Raw genomic sequence first — 26,345 nt, 5'->3', positions numbered from 1 at the left:
GGTCTTTTTGAGGATGAGAAAAAACTGTGAATAGAAACCTTGATTCGCTTGAGCACTTGGAACCTGTTCGATGGTATTGTTGAGTAGCAGAAGGGAAATCTCCGCTGTAAGCTGCGGAATGTGATGGTGTGGAACCCTGGAAAGGCCTGGAGGTTGGGAGGGTATAGAGTTGTGAAGGAAATTGAGGAAGTACCCCTGGGAAACTATGCTGAGGACCCATTGGTCTGTTGTAATGGCCTGCCAAGCTGAAAAGAAGTGTGTTAGCTGCGCCCCCCTCTCCCTACTGGTAGATGGTCAAAAACTGAGACTAGGCTTAAGAGAAGGCAGCTGAGGAGTAGATGACTGTTTTCCGTCTCTCGTGCACTGCTTATGGATGTAAGGAGAAGGTTGTGGTCTTTGAAGGGCAGGGCAAGTATATGGAGTAAACCTGCGCCGACACCATTGATTGATGAGGTAGCTGCGGAAGGTCACGGCCAAATGCAGCTTAAACCTTATACTGCAACTCTAGGCACTTAGATGCTATAGATACTGATAGAGGCTTTTGCTAATTATCTAACTGGAGGTCTTAATGGAACAGCTACTAGTTCCTTTAGTGGAGTTTTGCATGATTGGAGAATGCCTGGAAATCTTTCCTACCTGACAGTGATGATGATTGACTGAGGCTTAGCAACGAAGAAACCCTGGCCGATTCTAATAATTTTTTTACCCCCTCCCCCCGCATGCCTTTCTCCCTCTGCATACCTTTTCTTATATCCCTGGTGGTCTAGTGGTGTAGGGACAGGAGCGAACTTTCCGTGCTCCTGCCCTGCTTACCTCCTTCTGGGCTTGGGGCTCGTGGTGCACAGGCACGCAGGAGCAAGCTTCTTGAGCTCCCGCCCGGCCCTGCACCACTCGCTGAATGGCTGCCGCAAGTTTTCAGCCATTCAGCGAGTGGCGCAGGGCTGGGCGGGAGCTTGAGAAGCTTGCTCCTGTGTGCCTGTGCGCCACTGGCTGCAAGCCTCAAGCCTGGAAGGAGGTGTGCAGGGCAGGAGCGTGGAAAGTTTGCTTCTGCCCATACACCGCTGGACCACTAGGGATAAAAGAAAAGGTATTGGGGGAGGGAAGGTATGCGGCCTATCAGAACTCCGCATCAAGTCCAGGAGGGGTCAGGTGATGACCCGAATATAGAACGAGACCTCTATTTCGGGGTCAATTTTTTGGCCCAAAAATTTCATCCTATATGCGAGTATATATGGTATACCAAAATCTGCAATAGAGTAGACACTCCGAATGGTGTGAATAACATAGAAACACCTAGCGAAGCTTGAAGAATGGTCTGAAATTTGGCAGCTAAAATGTAATGCTAAGAAATGCAAGGTCATGCATTTGGCCTGCAAAAGCCAGAAGGACAGATACAGTTTAGGGGGTGAAGAACTTATGTGCATGACAGAAGAGCGAGACTTGGGTGTGATTATATGTGATGATCTTAAGGTGGTCAAACAAGTTGAAAAGGTGATGGCGAAAGCTAGAAGGATGCTATGGTGCATAGGAAGAGGTATGACCAGTAGGAAAAAGGAGGTTTTGATGCCCCTGTATAGGACTTGGGAGAGACCTCATTTAGAATATTGTATACAATTCTGGAGACTGCACCTTCAAAAAGATATTTAAAAAATGATGGAGTCGGTCCAGAGGAAGGCTACTAAAATGATATGTGGTCTTCATCATAAGGCATTTGGAGACAGACTTAAAGATCTCAATATGTATACTTTAGAGGAAAGGTGGGAGAGGGGAGATATGATAGAGACATTTAAATAGCTACGTGGCGTAAATGTGCATGAGATGAGTCTCTTTCATTGGAAAAGAAACTTTGGAATGAGAGGGCATTAGATGAAGTTAAGAGGTGATAGGCTCAGGAGTAATCTAAGGAAATACTTTTTTAACAGAAAAGGTGGTAGAGTGTGGAACAGTCTCCTGGAAGAAGTGGTGGAGACAGAGACTGTGTCTGAATTCAAGAAGACATGGGATAGGCACATGGATCTCTTAGAGAGAGAAAGAGATAATGGTTACTGTGGATGGGCAGACTAGTTGGGCCATTTGTCCTTTATCTGCCATCATGTTTCTATGTTGTACTTGGCAGATAAGGAGTTAGAGTAAATGTAAGAGTAAATGTAAGAGAGTGTGCCCCATCACATCCCAGAAATGTAACATGAGTATGTTGAAAATGTGATGATGGAGTTGTGTTTGAGGGGAAAACACAATGTGGAGTTAAAAGAAAAAAATGATGGAAGTAATGTGACAAAAGAATATGTTGCATATCTTTGGATGGCAAGGAAATATACAAGGTGCTACCCAAAAGTACTGGGAATTCAACCGTAAAAAAAAAAATTGCTTACCAAAATTCCTAGTTTCCACCATCTCCTGCGAAGTAGTCCCCTTGAGAATATATACAGTGATCCCAGCGTTTTTTCCATGAGTCTGTGTATTTATGGAAGTCATATTGGGCGAGTGCCTTGAGGACCTCCTGTGATTCTGCCTGGATCTCTTCAATCATGTTAAAACGGCGCCCTTTCAGTCATAATTTCATTTTGGGGAATAGGAAAAAATCACAGGGGACAAGGTCAGGTGAATAGGGAGGGTGCACAATCACTGTAATGTTTCTGGAAGTCAGGAATTGTCGAACAATGAGTCATGTGTGAGCGGGCGCTTTGTTACAGTTATACAGTTATTACAGTTATTTTATTTGATATACCGCCATTTTTAATAAAAAGTCAAATCAAAGCGGTGTACAATGGTGGAGCTACCAATGTGTCTCATATTCAATTCGTCTGACAAAATTCGTTGAACTGTTCCTTATGACTGTCCTACTATCTCACAAACATCATGGATAGTTTGCCTACGATCTGCAAGGATAGTTTCACAAACTTTTGCTATAGTTTCCGGTGTTGTGCTTGTTGATGGCCGTCTGGAACAGTCATCGTTGTGGACAGATGTTCGTCCTTCCCTGAAGCATTTGTACCAAAGAAAGGTTTTGCTTTAGCACATGGCATTATATCCAAAGGCTTCCTGAAGCATACAATGGGTTTCTGCAGTTTTTTTAAGTTTGAAACAAAATTTGATGCAGATTCTTTGCTCAGTAAAATCTGTCATATCGAAATCCACCGAGTTACTAAAACACAACCTTACAAAATCGCACAAAACAAAACAACACAACCATTCAGCTGCACGCACGTTGGCACACTGATTCACAAAGCATACTGCTAGACACCTCTAGCGGCAGAAGGGCATACTATATCTAGTTCACGCATGCCCCGAATATGCCTCGAACATACTATATCTAGTTCACACTCCCCGAATATTTGGGTAGCACCTCGTAATGATGTATTAAGTAGGGATACCATATGGCTCAAGAAAAAGGAGGATGGATTGAGACATCCGGGTTTTACTTCCATTTATATCAGAGATGAAATCCAAAGGTGTGTGAGATTGAATAACCTCCATATAGTGGGGTCCTCCCACAAATCATGGGCTCTGCACCGGTCCGGATCCTGGAAATCCACCAGATTTGCCATTTACATGGCTGCTGCAGAGCTGCCCTGTGAAAGCAGAGGAATATAAAGAGTGTCTGGCACAAATGTGGGCACAGTAAACTTACTCCCTGGTACACTCACAGGAAGACAAGAAGAAAGACCCTAGTCTTCAACAGTCTGCGATCTCTCACAGTCAAGGATGTTCCCGCAAGGAACCTCCACAGCACGAGGGCGAAAACCGCCAACAAAAAATACTGAAAGATCACAAAATAAAACACGAGCAGAAAAGATGAGCTCCTACAGCCTAGCTCTTAGGAAGAAAAGACTGGTAAGCATGCTAAGGGAGGAGGGATGTAAGGGAGGGGGGAAAAAGCCTCTGAAATTGAGGCTTCCTATGGTCCCTGGTGGGTAGAGGGAAATAACTCACTGGTCATAAGAACATAAGAATTGCCGCTTGTGGGTCAGACTAGAAGTCCATTGTGCCCAGCAGTTTGCTCATGCGGCGGCCCCTAGGTCAAAGACCAGTGCTCTAAATGAGTCCAGCCTCACCTGCGTATGTTCTGATTCAGCAGGAGCTTGTATAACTTTGTCTTGAATCCCTGGAGGATGTTTTCCCCTACAACAGACTCCGGAAGAGCGTTCCAGTTTTCCACCACTCCTTGGGTGAAGAAAAACTTCCTTACGTTTGTACGGAATCTATCTCCTTTTAACTTTACAGAGTGCACTCTCATTCTCTCTACCTTGGAGAGGGTAAACAACCTGTCTTTATCTACTAAGTCTATTCCCTTCATTATCTTGAATGTTTCGATCATGTCCCCTCTCAGTCTCCTCTTTTCAAGGGAGAAGAGGCCAGTTTCTCTAATCTCTCACTGTACGACAATTCCTCCAGCCCCTTAACCATTTTAGTCGTTCTGCTCTGGACCCTTTCGAGTAGTACCGTGTCCTTCATGTACGGCGACCAGTGCTGGACGCAGTACTCCAGGTGAGGGAGCACCATGGCCCAGTACAGCGGCATGATAACCTTCTCTGATCTGTTCGTGATCCTCTTCTTAATCATTCCTAGCATTCTGTTCGCACTTTTCGCTGCCGCTGCACATTGCATGGACGTCTTCATCGACTTGTCGACCAGAACTCCCAAGTCTCTTTCCAGGGGGGTATCTCCAAGTACCGCATCAGACATCCTGTATTCGTGTATGAGGTTTTTGTTATCGACATGCATCACCTTACACTTATCCATGTTGAACCCCATTTGCCATGTTGCCTCCCATTTCTCAAGCATGGTTATGTCACGTTGCAGATCTTCTCAATCCCCCTGTGTCTTCACTACTCTGAATAACTTCGTATCGTCTGCAAATTTAATCACCTCACTCATTGTACCAATTTTCAGATCATTTATAAATATGTTGAAGAGCATGGGTTCAAGCACCGAGCCCTGCGGTACCCCACTGGTGACGCTCTTCCAGTCCGAGTATTGTCCATTTACCCCCACTCTCTGTTTCCTATCCGCCAGCCAGTTTTTAATCCACGTGAGTATTTCACCCTCGATTCCATGGCTCGCAATTTTCCGAAGTACTCATTCATGTAGAACCTTGTCGAACGCCTTCTGAAAATCCAGATATACAATGTCGACTAGGTCACCCTTGTCTATCCGCCTGTTTACTCCCTCGAAGAAGTGCAGCAAGTTCGTCAAGCAAGATCTTCCTTTGCTGAAGCCGTGCTGGCTGGTCCTCATCAGATCGTGTCCATCAAGGTGATCAATGATGCGGTCCTTTATCAACGCCTCTACCATCTTTCCCGGTACCGAGATCAGACCGAGGTCTGTAGTTTCCCTATCTCCCCTCAAACCTTTTTGAAGATCGGTGTAACATTCGCCACCTTCCAGTCTTCCAGAATCTTTCCTGATTTGATCAACAGATTGGCTATTAGTTGAAGCAGTTCAGCTATAGTCCCTTTCAGTTCCTTTATGACCCTCGGAGAGATGCCATCCAGTCCCGGGGATTTATCGCTCTTAAGCCTTTCAATCTGCCTGCATACCTCTTCTAGACTGACCGTCAACCCTGCCAGTTTCCCGTCTTTGTTTCCAGTGTTGGTTCTGGTGGGGTTCCAGTGTTGGTTTCCAGTTGGGCTCCGGTATGTTGTGCATATCCTCTTCGGTAAATACAGACACAAAAAATGTGTTCAGTTTGTTGATGATGGCTTGTACTCCTTTAGCACTCCCTGTATTCCATGGTCATCTAACAGTCCCACTGCTTTCGATATATTAAGGTTGTTTCCCCTTAATATATCGAAAGAACAGCTTGAAGTTTTTCGCCTCCTTGGCTATTTTTTCCTCGTAATCTCTTCTGGCCCCTTTTACTGCCTTGTGGCAGCTGCGTCGATGCTGTGTGTACTTTTCCAGTTTTCATCCATTTTTGACCTTTCCATTCTCTGATCGTTTCCTTCACCGCTACAGTGAGCCACACCGGTTCTTTGTTCTTTTTCCTCTTGGATCCCTTGTTGATACACGGTATATATAGATTTTGCACCTTAGTGACTGTGTCCTTAAAAAGGGATCATGCGTGCTCTAGCATTTTTACAGTGCTTATCCTCTTCTTAATCTTCTTCTCCACCATGAGGCTCATCCCTTCATAATTCCCTTTTCGAAAGTTCAGTGCCATGCCCATCGTTCTGGATCGATGTTTCACTCCTGTGTCCAGGTTGAAGCGGATCATATTGTGATCACTGGTTCCCGGAATAAGTGGGATTGTACAAGAATGAATGAATATAGTAAATGATTTATTTATTTATTTAGTCAAATTTCTAGCCCGTCCTCTCAGAAGAACCCAGAATGGATTAAAAGTTTACATACACAGTAAGGCCCTGATTCTGCAAAGTGCCGTCCCGATTTTAGGCAGCTGTAGGCGTCCTACAGCTGTTTAATCAGCTAATCGGGATGCACGTTTAAAAAAAAATGCTCCCCAGGCAGGCTGCCTATATTGAAGGCGCCTCCGGGAGCCTAGAGAGGCCCGCAAGCTCTAGAAGCCTGGATCAATCAGGCCTTAGGCATAGCATAGAAACATAGAATATGACGGCAGAAAAGGGCTGTAGCCCATCAAGTCTGCCCACGCTAATGACCCACCCCCAGACTTCACCCGGCTAGAGATCCCACATACATATCCCATTTCTTTTTGAAATCGAGCACGCTGCTGGCGTTAATCACCTGCAATGGAAGTTCATTCCAATGATCGACTACCCTTTCGGTGAAGAAATACTTCCTGGTGTCGCCATGAAATTGCCCACCTTTGATTTTCAGCGGATGACCTCTTGTGGTTGAAGGTCCTTTAAGAAAGAAGATATCATCTTCCACCTCGATGCGGCCCATGATATATTTAAAAGTCTCAATCATGTCCCCCCTCTCTCTACGTTCCTCGAGCGAGTATAGTTGCAGTTTATTCAGTCTTTCCTCATATGGGAGGTTCTTGAGTCCCGAGACCATCCTGGTGGTAATTCGCTGAACCGACTCGATTCTCCGCACATCTTTTTGATAATGTGGTCTCCAGAATTGAACACAATATTCAAGATGAAGTCTCACCATGGATCTGTACAGGGGCATTATGACTTCAGGCCTCCGGCTGACAAAACCTCTACGGATACATCCCACCATTTGTCTAGCCTTGGATGCAGCTTTCTCCACCTGCTCGGCAGTTTTCATGTCTGCACTAATGATTACTCCCAAATCACGTTCTGCCCTAGTCCTAGCTAAGGTCTCACCATTCAGAGTGTAAGTTCTGCATGGGTTTTTGCTGCCAAGGTGCATGACCTTACATTTTTTGGCATTAAAGCCCAGCTGCCAAGTCGAGGACCAATGTTCCAATAAGAGCAGGTACTGCTCCATACTGTCGGGTAAGGTGTTTTATCTACTATGTTGCATAGTTTGGCGTCGTCGGCGAATAGTGTTATTTTACCTTGAAGCCCTTGAGTCAGGTCTCTTATGTATATTTTGAAAAGGATCGGTCCCAAGACCGATCCCTGTGGCACTCCACTGGTCACCTCCGATGTATTGGAGGGGGTACCGTTAACCACCACCCTCTGGATTCTACCGCTTAACCAGTCATTGACCCATGTCGTCAATATCACTCCCAATCCCATCGAAGTCATCTTGCTCAACAATCTGCGCTGCGGGACGCTATCAAAAGCTTTGCTGAAGTCCAAGTACACGACGTCTAGAGACTTCCCCATATCCAGTTTCCTTGTAACCCAGTCAAAGAAGCTGATCAGATTGGATTGACAGGACCTTCCCTTTGTGAATCCATGCTGCTGGGGATCCTGTAGATTCTCCTCGGTCAGGATCTTATCTAATTCTTGTTTAATAAGTCTTTCCATGAGTTTGCTCACTATTGAGGTGAGACTGACCGGTCTGTAATTCGCAGCCTCCGTTCTGCAACCTTTTTTGTGCAATGGAGGTCCGCCCATCCCCACTAATCCTAAGGCCTGATTGGCCCAGGTGCCTACAAGCCTGGGTCTTAACGTGGTTGGGCCGGGAAGGGATGGGCCCGTCTCATTTCAACGAGGCGGGCCTGTCGGCTGGACTGCAGCAAGACTCGTCCAGCCGGCCAACATTTAAAGGTTAGTTGGGGGGGAGGTTAGGGGAGTCATCGGGGGGGGAGGTCGTTAGCATGGGGGGTCCGGCTTTCCGGCAGGATGGGTTGGGCACCCTCCTACCAACGATTGGGAGTTTGGAGGGGGTGTTCCGGCATGAGGGGTTCGGCACCCTCCTGCCGGCGATCTAGAGTTTTGGGGGCGGCTTTCTGGCAGGAGGGGTTCAGCACCCTCCTGCCAGCAATCGCTATACTTATCCCTTGCCGCGATGTGTAGCGGCCGCGTCTACTCTAACTCAATTCTCTAATCGGCATCTGTAACATGGACGCCGGTTACAGAATCGGAGTTAGTGTAGGCCTGGTTCTGTATAGGACAGCTCTCCCGGGCATCCTATACAGAATCAGGGCCTAAATGTTTAGCATCAAGGTTACCACTTCACATACAGCAGATATATAGAAGAACAAATTTAAGGAGGAAAAGTAGAAGTAGAAATTCCTATGTACATGTTTTGGGCTGAGCATGGAAGCAAGGCAAATGATGAGCAACAAAGATGGAAATTCACATGTAAGATGTGCAGAATAACAAATCAAATCAGCTTTTATATTCACAAACTCTTCTTTAATTTCCTCAATGTCCTTTTTAGTATCCATTAGAAGCTCATGTATGAGCTCTTATTCCTCATAATTCAGTCAGTACAACTGAAGACTCATTCATTTTCAGACATTGTTTATTGGGAGAATCCAAGTTCTTATATTTTCCTGGATTGCCAGACATAATGTCAGCTATGTTATATCAATTTTCCAGATGTTAAAGGTGAATTTGATTAAATAATTATCATAGTCCATGGGAATAAAAGCTTATTAGTGCCCCCTCGTCAAGGGAAATCTTGCCTCAACAATGTTCCACATTTCTTCTGGTTAAACGTGAGCCGGTTGATATTGTATATCTGGATGTTCAAAAGGCATTTGACAAAGTACCTCATGAATAACTCCTGAGGAAATTAGAAAGTCATGGGATAGAAGGTAATATCCTATTATGGATTAAGAACTGGTCAATATTATCAATGGAGAAGGGTAAACAGTGCGGTTCCCCAGGTGTTTGTGCTGGGACTGCTGCTTTTTTAACATATTTATCAATGCTCTAGTTTCCTGCCCTCATTTTATGTGGGCATTTTTTCAGTTCATGTATAAGAACAAGTATACAGTTTGGGGCTCATAATCAAAAGAGAAAAACGTCCAAAAACCGGCCTAAGTCGGCACTTGGATGAACATTTCTCAAATATGTCCAAGTGCCGATACTAAAAACGGGTTTTGGACGTATTTCTAAACGACCTAGGCCTTCATAGTGCCGCTGAACGACCAAAGCTAAATGGGGCGTTTCAGGAGGAGTGTCGAGGGTGGAAGTTGGGCGGGACATGGGCTGGCATAGACTTAGTCGTACTGCATGTATAACCGAAAGTCACAAAAAACCACCTAAAGTCACCAGATAAGCACTGCAAACACATAAAACAGACCCTCACACACTACCCCAGTGATCACCGACCCCCTCCACCCCCATAAAAATTGGAATCGCACCTTTAAAATTCAGCCTCCACTAAGGCGCGGCGAGGTGCCAATTTGATTACCTCGCTTAAAGATGATGGGGGAAGGTTGGTCACAGATCAGTCTCAGATGGAACAGCTATTTGTCACCTTTTATAGCTCTCTATATACTGCGGAAGTAGTAGGTCGGGAATCTCAGATTCGTGCATTTTTGGAATCTTTGCCCTTACCAAAACTATCAGCACCGGACTCGGAGGTCTTGGCTTCCCCTATAACCCGAGAGGAGGTGCTGGGTGTTCTCAAGCATCTATCTCTTTGTAAATCTCCAGGCCCGGACGGCTTTGGGGGGGGGAATTCTATCGTCTTCTTCAGGGGTATGTGGCTGATCCATTACCGGGCTACTTTGAAAGCGCAGCGGAGGTAGGGCAGTTTCCTCTTGGAGTGAATCGAGCGCTGATTATTGTATTGCCTAAACCGGGAAAAGACCCCTTGCTTGTGGGATCCTATAGACCTATCTCGCTTATTAATGTTGACCTAAAAATTTTAGCTCGGGTTCTGGCTAACCGTTTGGCCCAGTTTTTCCCCTCTTTGGTGGGTGCAGATCAGGTAGGTTTTGTGTGGGGGCGATTAGCAGGTCATAATGTTAGGAAGCTCATCCTTGCTTTGGCCCATTGTGTTTCTCGGCAGCAACCAGCGCTGGCTATTAGTTTTGACTCCGAAAAAGCCTTTGATAGAGTAGAGTGGGCTTTTTTATTCCCCTTGTTGCGATATTATGGGTTGGAGGGGTTCTTTATGAGAGCTCTTGGGGCCCTTTATTCTCACCCAGTGGCGGTCGTATTGGTTAATGGGGTAGCTTCTCCGGACTTTGTGCTCCAGCGGGGCACTCGCCAGGGCTGCCCCTTGTCCCCTCTGCTTTATATATTGTTTTTGGAGCCTTTGTTGATTTCCCTTCGAAGCCATCCTCAGAAAGCTGGGGAATTCCTCTTTGCGTTGCATGGCTTTTGCCGATGATATTATGGTAATGTTGACTGACCCGGTTTCAGACCTCCCTAGATTATTGGAGATGTTTCACCGGTTTGGGGAAATCTCGGGCCTAAAACTCAATGTGTCTAAATCGGAGGCGCTTCCTCTTCATATTAGTATCTCGCATGCGTGGGCTGATTTCCCGCTTCGGGAAGCACCACAGCAGGTAAAATATCTGGGGGTTCTGATACCGTCATCCCTCACGCGACTCTATGAGATCAATGTGAAGCCCCTGCTCCGGAGCACGGTTGAGCTCCTCCGTTTGTGGGGTGATTTGCCGGTATCCCTTGCGGGGCGTATATTTTTGTACAATATGATGATTGTCCCTTGGTGGCTTTATCTGTTTCAAACTCTTCCGCTGTGGATGCGGACCGGGGACTTAGCTATGTTGTATAGTGCTTTGCGGACTTTCTTGTGGCGTGGGCGCAGGCCTCGGCTATCTCTTCGTATTTTGATGTTGCCTGAGTCGCAGGGGGGATTTGGACTGCTAGACATTCGCGCCTATAATCTGGCATGTGGGACTAGATTGATTCAGGACTGGTGTATGGAGAGCTCCTCTTTTTTAATGTTTTCCATGGACAGGGATTTTTTACACCCTATCTCTGGTTTGTTTTTGTTACATGCTCCAGCTGCCCAGTTGGACTCCGTCTACCGGGGACATGTCGTTTGGTCTTATATGAGACACATTTGGAAATTACTTTGTAAGCATCTGGGCATCAACTCTAACATAACTCCTCTTCTCCCACTGGTGGGTAATTTGCATTTTAAACCGGGCAGTGACAGCAAGGTGTTTAGGATTTGGCATGCACATGGAGTTCGTAGAACAGGGGATGCTCTCTCCGATGGGGGCGATCTCCTTTCCTCTGCCGAATTGGGGTCGCTGTATGGGCTGGATAGGGTGGACGCTTTCGGCTACTTCCAGCTCCGACATTATGTCCGCAGCTTCTCTGGGGATCGGTTGAGCGGATCTGTGGCACGGGATCTTGGGAGGTGTTTGGCGTTGGGGGAGGACAAGGCTCCACGTCTTCGCTATTATGTTGATGCTCTGGGCCCCCCCTACAGACCGAACGGGCTGATTGGTTGGCAGGGGCATGGAGTGCTGACTTGAGCTGCATAGTTCCGTCTGAATTGATCTCTCGCTGCTTTGTCCATTTGCGCACCATATCATGTAACATGTTACATAGGGAACAAGAATATAAATTCCTTCACAGAGCGTTTATCTCCCCTCACAGAGCACACCGGGCCGGTATTGCAGCTCATGCGGGGTGCCCCAAATGTCCCGTAAATCCTGCTTCCCTGGGGCATATGTTTTGGGAGTGCCCCTCTGTGCGAGCCTTTTGGCAGCGTGTTTGGACCTACTTGTCCTCCTTGGTTCATGGGCTCCCGAGCTGTAACCCCTGGGTAGCTCTTTTTTACCAGGAGGGGAAGCTTCATGGTTGCACTGTTGGGTAGCGGCAGTTGATTTCTAAGGCCCTTTTGCTGGCTAAGAAAGCCATTTTGAATTTTTGGCGAGAGCCGCATGCTCCCTCTTTCTCTCGATGGCAGGGGGGTCTCTTTATGACTTAGCTCTCTTGTAAAGACGGGCTGCGGGCACTCGGGATGAACGAAGGTGGTCTCGATTTCAGGATGTATGGGAGGAGTATTGGCTGTCCCTTCCCCATCGCGAGAGGAGTCTACTATTGAACTGTTAGCCTCTACTGGGGTCTTCTGTCCTCTTCCTCTTCAGACTCATTCTTACTTGGATTCTCTTATGGGGTTCATTTCTCTTTCTCTTTATTTTTTCCTCTTTTTCTTCACTTTTTGACCTAGTTTTCCTCCCCATTTTGTCTATTTTTTGTCTATTTTGTATATATATTTCACAGGTCGGGAGTAGGGGTGGGTGGGGGGGTTGGAGGGAAGTTTGGATCCGGTTTTCTACGGTGTATTCTAATGTATGTTATAGTATTGGGGTGCTACGATATGTCCTGGGGGGGGGTTTCAGAGGTTTTTACATGGAAAATTGTATTGAGCACCTCTTGTTCCTGAGGCATCTGATCTTGGTTGTGTTTATGACCTTTTTTCTGTATGCCCGGTAGGGCGGGTTTTTTTTCTGGATTGATGGATGTTCCTTTACTCTGTTATGTTATGTACTGGTTTGCTCAATAAAGAAATATTATATATAAAAAAAAAAAAAAAAAAAAAATTCAGCCTCCAGACCATCATCACCTGGCCGCCTGGCATAGGAAAGCTTAGTCGTCCAACACAGAGGCAGCTTAAGTCATCTTGGGGGTGGGTTAGGGACCCATAGAGAGGAGTACCCATGCCCATAAGCCCCTGTAATCACTGCATTGATACTTAAACATGTGCACTCCCCTATACACCTCCAAAACCCTTTTGTACTGCCATATAAGTGGCTCCTGCAGCCATAAGGGCTATTAGGGTGGTAGATAAGTGGGTATAGGGGATTCTGGAAGTGGTTTGGGGGGGCTCACCATGACCTATAAGGGAGATGTAGTGAGGCGAATACATGGCACCCTTTTTGTGAAGTTCACAGCAGTGCCCTGTAAGGTACCCCACTATTTAAGTGCCATGTCTGGGTGTGCAGTTCATCTCTTTGCAGACCCCTCCCACATCCAACAGGGTTTGTTCTAGGCATTTTGGACTTGGACGAAAAGTTGGACGAAAATGTGGTATAAAGATGGACGCTTTAGCGACTTGGACGATCAGATCAGCAGGACATATAATTAGACGATTTTCAAAATAAAAAAATTTTGGACGTATTTTTTGAAAATGTGTCCTATGCTGTTTTTTACTTTGGATGCTTTGCGAGTTGGATGTCCCTTTCAATTATGCCCCTCCACGTTTTTATTCTTAGATGTGTAAGTAAAGTGTGCTTTGTGGACTTAAATCCCAGAAAGCTTTGTTTCTCCCAGAGAGCTAGGCTGTAACCACAGAGCTTAAGCCCGCCCTTTTTCAGTGTGAGAGAGAACAGTTGCCATTTTTGTAAGACTGCATGGCTGCATTAAAACCTGAGTCTAACATTGTCCTCTCACCAGATTTCCTTCCTCTCCTTCCGCTAATCTAATACAGCTTAGGTTCAATATCTAAGACTGGATCACAGTGTTATTTTCTACAAGGTGTGTGGACACACTCCCAGCTTCCCTTCTGTATGTTAAGTTGGACTGCATTGAAATCTTCAAATAAGGGTTTATTCTTTATTCAAATTATTAAACAAACTACAGTCTAGCTGATAACTATGGGTTAACTGAATAAGAGCCTCATACAATTGCCAATATAACTCAGAATGAGTTGAACAGTGCTTGGCCTTTCAGAGGAGTCCTTGCGTTTCAGAAAAAACCTGAGGGAGTTTCATGGAAAGTCTATGGTGAGACTGTCCAGTAAAAGCTGTAGATAGCACAATGAAAACCTGAAACAGGTAATATTTAATTGATGCCAAGATTGTCATAGCTGGATATTAGAGCAAAGGTCTGTGGAGAAATCAGAAGTTAACAATTTTTGTTGTTTTACAATTTAGGTATTATTATACCACCTATCAAGGTTATCTAGGTGGTTTATAAACAGGTATTCAAGAATTTTCCCTATCTGTCCCAGTGGGCTCACAATCTATCTAACATACCTGGGGCAGTGGAGGATTAAGTGACTTGCCCATGGTCACAGGGAGCAATGCAGGGTTTGAACCCACAACCTCAGGGTGTTGAAGCTGTAGCTCTAACCACCACACCACACTCTAACCACTGCACCACACTCTCTTCAGGGCTCAGTGCTTGGACCCGTGCTCTTCAACATCTTTATAAACGATCTGGAGATTGGTACAACGTGGATAAATACAAAGTGATGCATGTCGGTAACACAAATCTCATGCACAAATACAGGATGCATGCACAAATACATGCACAAATACAGGAAAGAGACTTGGGAGTTCTGATCAACAAATCAATGAAGCCGTTGGCACAATGGGCTGCGGCGGCAAAAAGGGCAAACAGAATGCTAGGAATGATTAAGAAGGGGATCACAAACAGATCAGAGAAGGTTATCATGCCGCTGTACTGGGCCATGGTGCGCCCTCACCTGGAGTACTGTGTCCAGCACTGGTCACCGTACATGAAGAAGGACACAGTACTACTTGAAAGGGTACTAAAATGGTTAAGGGGCTGGGGGAGGTGCCGTACAGTGAGAGATTGGAGAAACTGGGCCTCTTCTCCCTTGAAAAGAGGACACTGAGAGGAGACATTCAAAATACTGAAGGGAATAGACTTAGTAGATAAAGACTGATTGTTCACACTCTCCAAGGTAGGGAGAACGAGAGGGGATAGATTCCATACAAACGTAAGGAAGTTCTTCTTCAGCCAGAGAGTGGTGGAGAGCTGGAACGCTCTTCCGTTTATCTGTTATAGGGGAAAATACCCTTCAGGGTTTCAAGACTAAGCTGGGCAAGTTCCTGCTAAACCGGGATGTACGCTGGTGAGGCTGGACTCATTTAGAGCACTAGTCTTTGGCCTGGGGGCCGCCACGTGAACGGACTGCTGGGCAGGATGGACCACTGGTCTGACCCAGCAGCGGCAGTTATGTTCTTATTAAATCAAGAACTAATTAAAATTCATCTGTCTTGTGTAAAAGGATAAGGGAGCTGCTGCTTGTACTTCAGTTATGTTAAATTTGCCTTGTATTTACTGCTGAAAAGATTATAGATTATACTCTAGGCCAGGGGTGCCCAAAACGTCGATCGCGATCTACCGGTCAATTGCAAAGGCAATGCCGGTAGATTGCTGAGCCAGTCTTCTCCCTAGTGTCTTTTAGCATCTTTTAGCTGGGCACTCTGCTCAGCTAATTTAGGTGAGCGCCCAGCTGTCTTACTCAGATGACATGCTTCCCCCTCAGCGTCCTCCGTTCTTCACACTGGACCTATCACAGATGAAAGTTAATTACGGCAGCCTGCAGAGCAAACGTAGCAGGCTGCAGTTGGTCTCTGTAGCATGTTTCCTCTGCTGCGGTCCCGCCCCTGACATTACAGGAAGTGCGGGACCGCGGCAGAGAGAACATGCTTCAGAGGCCGACGGCAGCCTGCTACGTTTGCTCTGCAGGCTGCCGTAATTAACTTTCAGCTGTGGTAGTTAGGCCCAGAGGGAAGAATGGAGATGAGGACAGTTTGAAGATAAACTGAGAGAGTAAGTCTGTACCCTCATCTATCCTCTTGTTGAAACATAGCATTTAGGGAAGTACTTCTCCCAGTAAGGCCCCCAGAGTGCCTTCCCAGCTGCCTGTAGCATCCGTTTGCTGAGCACTTTAAAATGTATTCATTTTAAGTTTACTACTGTTTTGTCTAGTTTCAGGGGCATAAAGGGGAATTAGCTGAAGTTGCAATCAAGAGGTAAGGCTGTGCCCATAGCGAGGGCCCCGGTGTGATGGGGGTTGCCTTAGAGATGCTGATTGGGGGGGGGGGAGCCAAAAGGACCTTAAGGAGGGGAGGGGAAAAGCAGCTTTGAACCAAAAGCCATGAACCAAAAGGGAGGGGGAAGACAGATCCTGGACTAGTAGAGTGGTTAGAGAGGGGAAACACCCCGAACTGAGGAAAGAGAGGTTCCAGGCCCTGGGGAGGGGGAAGACAGAGTGAGAGAGACAAAGACCTTGACCAAAGGTGGGAGGACTCAAAATGTCAGCAGAAGGAAGATAGAGAGAAGGAGAAACCTGAAACAAAGGGGAGGTAGAAGAGAGGGGGGGCAGATGCTGGGATATGGAAGGTGCAGACAGAGGAGGAGTAATCCTGAGGAAGAACAGAGAGATGCATGATCATAACAGAAGAGAGAGAGAGAGGGAGACATGTTGCCAATGCAGGTGGAGAAGAGAGGAAGAAAAGTTGGACTCCCGGAGGGACAGAGAGAGATGTTGGTTAGGGAATGGAACGAGGTCTGGAGGACAGTATATATAATAAATAAATATGGGGGGTCTTTTACTAAGGCGCGCTAGCCGATTTAGCTCGTGCTAAATGCTAATGCGTCCAAAGAATATAATGGGCGCATTAGCACTTAGCGCTCGCTAAATTGGCTAGCGCACCTTAGTAAAATAGGGGGTATATATTTAGAGTTTTTATTGTTGGTAGATCATTTTGACTTGGTCATTTTAAAAGTAGCTCGCAAGCCCAAAAAGTGTGGGCACCCCTGCTCTAGGCACTCTAGATTACGGATTATACTCTAGGCACTCTAGGCGTCCTCAGCATCTCTTTCCTTTCCTCCCCCCTATGGTCTCCAACATGTTTTTCCTTCCCTCCTCCCCCTATGGTGTCAAGCATCTCTCTCCCTTCCTTATCTTCAGCATCTCTAATCTTCCCTTCTCCCTCCCCATGATGTCCAGTTTGTCTCTCTTTCTCTACCTTCTCCTCCCAACAATGCCCATCCTGTATCTAGCATGTTTCAACCACCCCCCACCCCTCCCCCTTGTTCATGACATCGAGCCTATCTCTCTATCTCTCCCCTCCTAGTCTCCAGCTTATCTATCCTTCTCTCCTCCTGTTTCAGCTTTTCTCTCCTTTCCTACTACCCTACCAAGGTCAGGGATTCCTCAAACTACACAAAAAGAGGCATTAGACAGCCAGTCAGTACAAGGCCTTGAGCATTTGTGCATGCTCAAGACCTGTCACTTCTGTCCTTTTCAAAGTAGGAAGTTCTGAATATGCAGAGATACTAAAGACCACATATGATGCTTCTTCTTATGCAATTTGTAGAACTGTCACCTCGGGTGAGTGAGGTAAGTAAAAAAAAAAAAAAAATGGAGAGGAGGCTATGAAAGAACATTTTAGGAGTACATGGTACCTCTGAAAACCCCCCATTCTGAAGCTTGTGATTCCCATATCACAATACATGTTTTCTCATAAACAAATACTTGGCTGATGATAGAATTTCTATTACTTACATGTGTTTTGGAGCAAGCCTGAAGGGGAACTTTAATGGCTGATCACTCTGGAACCAGTCACAATTTTTTCTAATTTCTGGGGAAAGGTGAAATGCATTACCACCTACAAGAACACAAAAGATGCTGTATAAATTAAGCTATGCTAATGGAAAAAGAAAGAATTACTATATTGCACACATAGTAAACTACACAGATTTTCCACTAAACATACAATTAAATATGTGAAAGGTGCTCAGTCAAAAGATTACCACCAACCATCTATCCCAACTAGCAATGGTATATCAAAGACCTGCTCTCTATTCTTGAGGCACCATATAGATTGAGGGCTTTATAGACTGATTTGAGTCAATGAAATTTAGTTAATATATGCAGGGTGTTTGATCAGTTCATGGGAACTTGTGTGCAAATTTACCTCAAGTTCACCAGGGTTTATCACCACAAATAGCATCCATGAGTGCCAGGCAAGAATCACCCACAAACATCATATTAAATACCCTGTGGCCAATCAAATCTATAATAGTAAAAATTTCTTTACATATTTAATTTAATGTTTCAAAACATGCTAAATAGCCCCAAATACCATAGTGCCTAAATAGTTTAATTCAAGAAATCAAAACCACTGATAAATATAAGAGTCGTCTATTTATGATCCTAACAGGTATAACCATTCAATTGATTACAAATAATTGGAAAAACCATGATAGAATTAATTATACATTTTGGTGGATGAATGTGTATACTGCATACAGAAACGAATGAATTAACGCAGAATGTAGGGGTTTTAGTGAGGTACAGTATTTAATAAAATTTGGAGCCATTTGACTAAATTTGTAAAAACATAATAATGTATTTTCATCATATCTCTTCTTTTCTTTGGTTTATTTATCTTTACACATCCAGGGGGGTGGGGGGTTGGAGGGAGGGGAATAAATATTGATAGTGATATTTGGGTAACTTTATTCTTTATTTGTATTGTATATTAGGATATATTATGATATTATTATATGCAGGAAAATGAAATTATTGAATGATATTTATGTTACCTGTATAGATAATAGTATAATATGTGGAATATCTTTTGTTCTTTCATTTGTATGACACTGTTTTTGATTAAAAATCAATAAAGAATTAAAAAACAAAACACTGATACAGTGTCGCATCATTTGAAAATCGTTCCTGTAGTGCCAAAACAATATGTCACTTTCAACAATCAATAAGGCTACTGAAAAAAGGAACTTATCTTAATCAAAAGACCACTGTCGTTTATCAAAGAATGTTTTTTTTCAGGGAGTGCCAGCTGATCACCCTACAGAGCCCTGTTTCATGTCCTTCATCAGGGGCAACCTCAGGGGCAACTCCCATTGCAGTTTGCATGGAATGCTGGTTCTCTGTGGCGCAGTTTGGCTACAAATAAAAGCGAGAATACTTAAGTATTCAGAAGAGCTCTGCAGTCCTGCACACCAGCTGATCCAGATTCTAACTAATCAAAATGAGTCTTGTCATATAATGGAACGCGCCTCTCAGCCAATGAAACTGCCCGAAGGTAAAATGGGGGAGGAGCAACCTCACCTCCCTGCTAGAAAAAAAGTGGTAACTAACCTCCCATTACTTAAGAGGAGGAGGATAGACATAACACTCCTTCAATAAAACAAGAGGAAGGTGGGAGTTGATATTCAACAAAGTGAACATGATTCTTACTGTCTCAAGCTTTAAATTAAGAGACAGACACTAGAATACATTCTACAATGTCTCTAAAAAGGCCTTACCTATAGGGCAGTTCTTAGGAATTTGGAGAATTTGTACCTCCATTTAAGATTTCTATAAGGAGGCAGAACGACTTTCCCGTAAACTATTGGAAAGGGGGTACCCCAGAAAGATTATTCACACAGCATTTCTCAGAGCGAAATACACCAATAGAGATTTACTTCTGGGGGGACCTATGACAAATGACCATTCAAAACAAGTCTGTGTGCTCTCATATTCCACCCAAGCACCAAAAATTGCATCGAGCATCCATAAGCATTGGCATGTTCTGCAACTCCACGATGTATTTCAAGAACATCCCTGCATAGATTATTCCAGGGGGAAAAATTTGGCGGATAGGTTGGTGCATGCCAATTTCCAAGAGAGGAAGAATGATCTTCAGGATATATCTGGTCACAAGGCATGTGGTTATTGTCTAGCATGTAAACAAACTTTGGAGGGAAATCAGTGGATACACCCTAGAACCAAGCAAATATACAAGTTGCGAAGTAATACATCTTGTGACAGTATGTACATTGTATATATTATACAATGTGCCTGTAGTTTCTTGTATGTTGGCAGCACGACCCGAGCTATTCGGGTACGGATTAATGAACATAGAAGCTGCATGAAACACTTAAGACAAAATGCTCCTATGGTAAGTCATACAATTGAAACAGGCCATTTGTTTTCTGATATGCAATGGACAATTATTGAACAAGTTGCCAATACATTTCAAGGGAACAAGAAAAACTTTTGCTTGCCAGGGAACAACATTGGATTTTTAGTCTACAAACTTATTCTCCTAATGAGGCAATGGACTGGTACATTGTTTGTAACATCTACAGATGAAGTACATTCTCACTTTTGATGAACACAGTCTAGCCTTTAGCTTGCACACATATGTTTGTGCTAATTTCTCTTTTTATAGAGACATTGTAGAATGTATTCTAGTGTGTCTGTCTCTTAATTTAAAGCTTGAGACAATATGAATCATGTTCACTTTGTTGGATATCAACTCTCACCTTCCTCTAGTTTTATTGGAGGAGTGTTAAGTCTATCCTCCTCCTCTTAAGTAGTGGGAGGTTAGTTACTACTTTTTTTCTATCAGGGAGGTGGGGTTGCTCCTCCCCCATTTTGCCTTCGGGCAGTTTCATTGGCTGAGAGGCGCATTCCATTATATGACAAGACTCATTTTGATTAGTTAGAATCTGGATCAGCTGGAGTGTGGGGCCGCGGAGCTCTCCTGAATATTTAAGTACTCTCGCTTTTATTTGTAGCCAAGCTGCGCCACAGAGAACCAGCATTCCATTCAAACTGCAACGGGAGTTGCCCCTGATGAAGGACATGAAATGGGGCTCTGTAGGACAATCAGCTGGCACTCCCTGAAAAAAACATTCTTTTGATTAAGATAAGTTCCTTAAGTTTAAGATAAGTTCCTTTTTTCAGTAGCCTCATTGATTGTTGAAAGTGACATATTGTTTTAGCACTGCAGGAATGATTTTCAAATGATGTGAACACTGTATCAGTGGTTTTGATATCTTGAATTAAACTATTTAGGCACTAGGGTATTTTGGACTATTTAGCACGTTTTGAAACATTAAATTAAATATGTAAAGAAATTTTTACTATTATAGATTTGATTTGCCACAGGGTGTTTAATATGATGTTTGTGGGTAATTCCTGCCTGGCACTGATGGGTGTCATTTGTGGTGATAAGCCCTGGTGAACTTGAGGTAAATTTGCACACAAGTTTCCATGAACTGATAAAACAACCTGCATATATTAACTAAATTTAATTGGCTCAAATCAGTCTATAAAGCCCTCAATCCATATGGTGCCTCAAGAATAGAGAGCAGGTCTTTTTCTATTCACTCGAATACCTTGACCCCTCTTATTTAGAGTAGGCTTTTTTTTTGTCTGTCATTTTTATTAGAAAATAGAACAAGATTATTTAGAGTAGGCTTTAATATTTTTGAATGGTATAATCAAACCATCATGGTACCACCTGCCTACCTTAACCAAAATTAACAACACAACTTAACAACAACTTTATTTTTATATACCGCCATACCACAAACAGTTCTAAGCAGTTTACAAGGAAAGAGACTGTATACAGAAAGCGACATTACAGATAACTTTCAAAATTACATTGGCATGTTAAGTTTAGTCAGGTTTATCTGGAAGTGTTTTGGAAGTACATCAGGTTGAATGGGGTCAGAGAAATTTGTCAAAGAAATACATTTTTATTGACTTCCTAAACATTTGGTACGAAAGTGCATTTGAGATGAAGTTGGTTAAACATTTGTTCTATCTGCCTGCTTGGAATGATAATGTTCTATCTAAGTATCTCTTGTAGGTGCAACCCTTTAGGGCTGGAAAAGCGAACTTCGTGTATTAGTTGTGCCTGGAAATTCAAAATGGTGAGACTGATAGGTTGGGGATGAACCTGCCATGATTTTAAAGCAAAGGCAAGCAAACTTAAAAATGACCCTTGCTTCCACAGATAGCCAGTGTAGTTTTTTGTAATATGGGCTTACATGGTCTAATTTCTTGAGGCCATAAATGAGATGGACTGCAGCATTTTGGATGTCTCTCAGTCATTTGATGGTTTTCTTGAGAGATCCCAAGTATATAATATTGCAGTAGTCTAAGGTACTTAAGATCAGGGATTGAACCAGCAGTTGAAAGGAAAAAAATCAAAGTATTGTTTAATGGTATGAAGCATATCAAAAAAGTTTTTTGTTACTTATCTTAGTGCATTTCGCTGTTATTCAGATGGTTTTAGTCGCTTTTGTGGCCATGGCAAGTAGCAACCATTGCCAGATTCACCTACTCCTTCAGTGTAATGTCCTAAGTTTAAAAACGTGAAAAATGTCTTCCATAAAGTGTTGCAACATGTTGCAAAGTGCTCCAACCAAAAAGACTAATTCAATAAAAACAAAATCTTCTGCCACTTAATGTTTTATGTTTCATATCAGGCTTCTGCAAGAGGAAGAACTCACAATGAGCAAAACAAACTCACAATGGGCAAAACAAACAGCTGCCCACCATCTTCATGGAAAGCAAAGCCAGTTAGTCTTTTTGGTTGGAGCTCCAACCTGCTGCTCACACTGGCCTCGGCTCTCCCTGTGAAGTCAGTTCCTGGTTGCAGGGACCAGGAAATGACATCAGGAGAGCTATGGCTGGCATGGGCAGCATATTGGAGATGCTGTTCATGCAGGTGAATTTAAAGAGGCATGGGGGAAGGGGCATGTGGGCTTATGCAAACAGCAGGGGGGCACCACCACCCTGGGTATCTCCCAGCCTCGCTATGCCACTGATTTAGGTTCCTTTATATAGACAGAACCAAGCTACGACCGATGATGTGGAAGCTATGTGGTCATCCCTGAAATCTACCATACATGAAGCAACAAGCCTCTACATTAAATCAGTACACAAACGGCGGAGAAACAACAAACCCCAATGGTACTCCGCAGAAATCTCGCACCTCATCAAGGAGAAGAAAAAAGCATTTATTTCCTACAAACGAACGGAGACTAGGGAAGCTAAACTAGAACATAGGGCAAGGTCTGCAGCGGTCAAAACGGCAGTCAGGGAGGCCAAACTTCGAGTGGAAGAGACTCTGGCAAAGAACATGAAGAAAGGGGACAAATCCTTCTTCAGATATATTAGTGATAGGAAAAAGAACACAGATGGGATAGTACGCCTTAGAAAACCAGATGGGAACTGCGCAGAATCAGATTCCGATAAAGCAGAACTACTGAATGAATACTTCTGCTCGGGGCACGGTCCGCAGTTGCAGGCAAGGCCCAGCGTTGAAGACCCGTTTCAGAATTTCGAGTTCACACCTGGCGACGTCTACTACGAACTGGCAAGACTTAGGGTGAACAAAGCCATGGGACCGGACAATCTACACCTCAGGGTGCTCAGTGAGCTGCGTGATGTCCTGGCAGAACCGCTATCAGGACTCTTCAATCTCTCCCTAAGTTCGGGGAGAGTCCCCATAGACTGGAAAACAGCTAACGTCGTTCCACTGCACAAAAAGGGTTGCAGGGCAGAGGCTGTAAACTACAGACCAGTGAGTCTCACATCAATAGTATGCAAACTCATGGAAACACTAATCAAACGAAAATTAGACGCAATCTTGGATGAGGAGAATCTACAGGATCCCAGTCAATACGGATTCACCAAGGGTAGGTCCTGCCAATCCAATCTCATCAGCTTCTTTGACTGGGTAACAAAACAGTTAGACTTGGGAGAATCCATGGACGTTGTATACCTAGACTTCAGCAAAGCTTTCAATAGTGTCCCGCATCGCAGGCTGTTGAGCAAGATGAAATCAATGGGGCTGGGAGAAACACTAACTACATGGGTGGGTGAGTGGCAGACTTCAGAGGATGGTAGTTAACGGTACCCTCTCTAAAACATCGGAAGTGACCAGTGGAGTACCGCAGGGCTCAGTCTTGGGCCCGCTCCTTTTCAACATATTCATAGGTGAGCTAAGTCAGGGGCTTCAAGGTAAGGTAACGTTATTCGCTGACGACACCAAACTATGCAATATAGTGAGAGATGGCAATTCACCCGATAGTATGACACAGGACCTACATTTGTTGGAGTTTTGGTCCTCGACCAGGCAGCTGGGCTTCAACGCTAAGAAATGCAAGATCATGCACCTCGGCAGCAGAAATCCGTGCAGAACTTACACCTTGAATGGTGAGACCTTAGCTAGAACTTCAACAGAACGAGACTTGGGAGTGATCATCAGTGCAGACATGAAAACTGCTGATTATGTGGAGAAGGCTTCATCTAAGACAAGACAGTTGTTAGGTTGCATCCGCAGGAGTTTCGTCAGCCGGAAGCCTGAAGTCATAATGCCATTATACAGAACCATGGTGATTTTGGAATATTGTGTGCAATTCTGGAGGCCAAAAAGATGTGCTGAGAGTAGAGTCGGTGCAATGGATGGCCACTAGGATGGTCTCGGGGCTCAAGGATCTATCGTACGAGGAAAGGCTGAAAAATTTGTGGCTATACTCACTCGAGGAACGTAGGGAGAGAGGACTCATGATCGAGACGTTTAAGTATATTACCGGCCGTATCGAGATGGAAGAAGAGATTTTCTTTCTCAAAGGACCGTCAAACTCGGGGGCGGGAAATTTCATGGCGACACCAGGAAATATTTCTTCACCGAGAGAGTGGTTGATCCTTGGAACGAGCTCCTGGTGCAGGTGATCGAGGCAAACAGCGTGCAAGAATTTAAGAGCAAATGGGATACCCATGTGGGATCCCTTAGAGGGTTAAGCCAAGGGAACCTGCCACCAGGAGTGGGATCCCTAGGATGGTAGACTTGGGGGTGGATCAGTAGAGTGGGCAGACCTGATGGGCTATGGCCCTTATCTGCCGTCATCTTCTATGTTTCTATGTTTCTATGAGACACATTTATTGGCATGCAAAGCTGCTAAATTGGAAGGAGGGTGATGATTTTTTTGTTTCAGATCATTTAATTTAACAGGTTACAAAAGCCAGCACAGATCTGTTTATTTTATCATGTCATGCTGGAATTCGGATAGAATACCAGTTTACTGAAGAAGATTCTAATAGACCTGTTTGGAGGTTTAATAATACTCTGCTTGTGGACTCAAACTTTCTTGAGGAAATTCAAATAAAAATGAATGAGTATTTTCAACTCAACACTTCAAAGGAAATCTCTTTGGAAACTATATGGGATGCTTTCAAAGCTACAATGAGAGGGCAAATAATTTCATATTTGGTACATATTAGGAAACTGCTAAAATTAGAATTTTCCAATTTGGAACAAAGTATTTTAACTTTAGAGTCACAATTATTGGCCTCGAAATGGGAACAAGATACTTTGAATGCCCTGATTAAAATTAAATATAAATATAATGAGATTTCCTTACAACTGGATAGGAAAGATTTGTTTTCTCAGCAGGCTCTGTACTATGGAAACTCGAATAAAGCAGGAAGATTGTTGGCTAACTATCTTAAGGCTAAAAAAAGAAAAGTAAAGATTGCGGCCATTAAAGATGAGAAAGGTAAAATTCATACCTACATTGGAGATGTTTTAAAACAATTTTTAGATTATTATAAAGCTTTATATTCTTCTGAGCTTTAGTCAAATAAAGAAATTCAAGGAAGAGAATTTTTAAACTCAATTAATGGGCCAAAGGTTCCAGAGCATATAAAAGGAAATCTTGAAGCACCTATATCATTTAAGGAACTCCAGACAGCATTGAGATCTCTCAGAGTTAGATCTGCTCTGGGTAGTGATGGAGTTTATCAAATCTTTTCAAAATATACTATTACCTCATCTTTTAAATTTATATCAATCACAACTGATTAAGGGTTGTATATCAGGTACTATGGTGGAAACCATGTTGGTTTCAAACTACAGGATGTGGGTGCGAAAATCCTGGCCAAATTATTGGCTTTAAGATTAGCCAAGGCTCTCTCTTATGATTGGTATGCACCAAATGGGTTTTGTTGCTCAAAGACATTCTGCAAACAATACCAGATTGGCACTTCATATGTTCAATTTAGCAAAAACAATAGAGGATTCAGCCTTTTCTGTCTGGATAGACTACTCACGCCCCGAGACCACTTTCCTATGCTTCTTGTCCACATAGGAACCAACGACACTGCCAGGAACACACCGGAGACCATCACCAGAGACTTTGGAGCACTGGGTGAGAGGCTGAAGCGGACAGGAGCGCAGGTGGTTTTCTCATCAATCCTCCCAGTTAGAGGCAAGGGAAGAGCCAGAGATGAACGTATCCTGAGGACGAACTAGTGGCTACAGGGATGGTGCTGGGATATAAACTTTGGATTCCTAAACCATGGGGAAGCGCTACAAGGACTTCAGGGACCAGACGGACTCCATCTGACCAGTAGGGGTAAGAATGTCTTCGGACACCGACTAGCCCGCCTGCTTCACAGGGCTTTAAACTAGGTAAGTTGGGGGAGGGTACCCATTCACATATTAGTGCAGAAAGGAATTATCCTGATGAGGTGAGTCGAAACTCCGC

General features: G+C 44.1%; 1 protein-coding gene across 7 annotated transcripts in view; it reads right to left on the bottom strand.

Moving 5' to 3' along the window:
* Positions 1-26,345, bottom strand: part of COL6A3 (collagen type VI alpha 3 chain) — a 1,265,605-nt gene that overhangs the window by 277,585 nt on the left and 961,675 nt on the right. For all 7 annotated transcript variants that reach the window (XM_033946673.1, XM_033946674.1, XM_033946675.1 and 4 more), the window contains one exon: positions 17,554-17,656. In XM_033946673.1, coding sequence (XP_033802564.1) covers positions 17,554-17,656 — 103 coding nt within the window. The remainder of the gene's footprint in view (positions 1-17,553; positions 17,657-26,345) is intronic.

This window comes from Geotrypetes seraphini, chromosome 5, assembly GCF_902459505.1.
Source record: "Geotrypetes seraphini chromosome 5, aGeoSer1.1, whole genome shotgun sequence".
Taxonomy (NCBI): Eukaryota; Metazoa; Chordata; class Amphibia; order Gymnophiona; family Dermophiidae; genus Geotrypetes; species Geotrypetes seraphini.
This window is presented reverse-complemented; position numbering and strand designations above follow the sequence as displayed.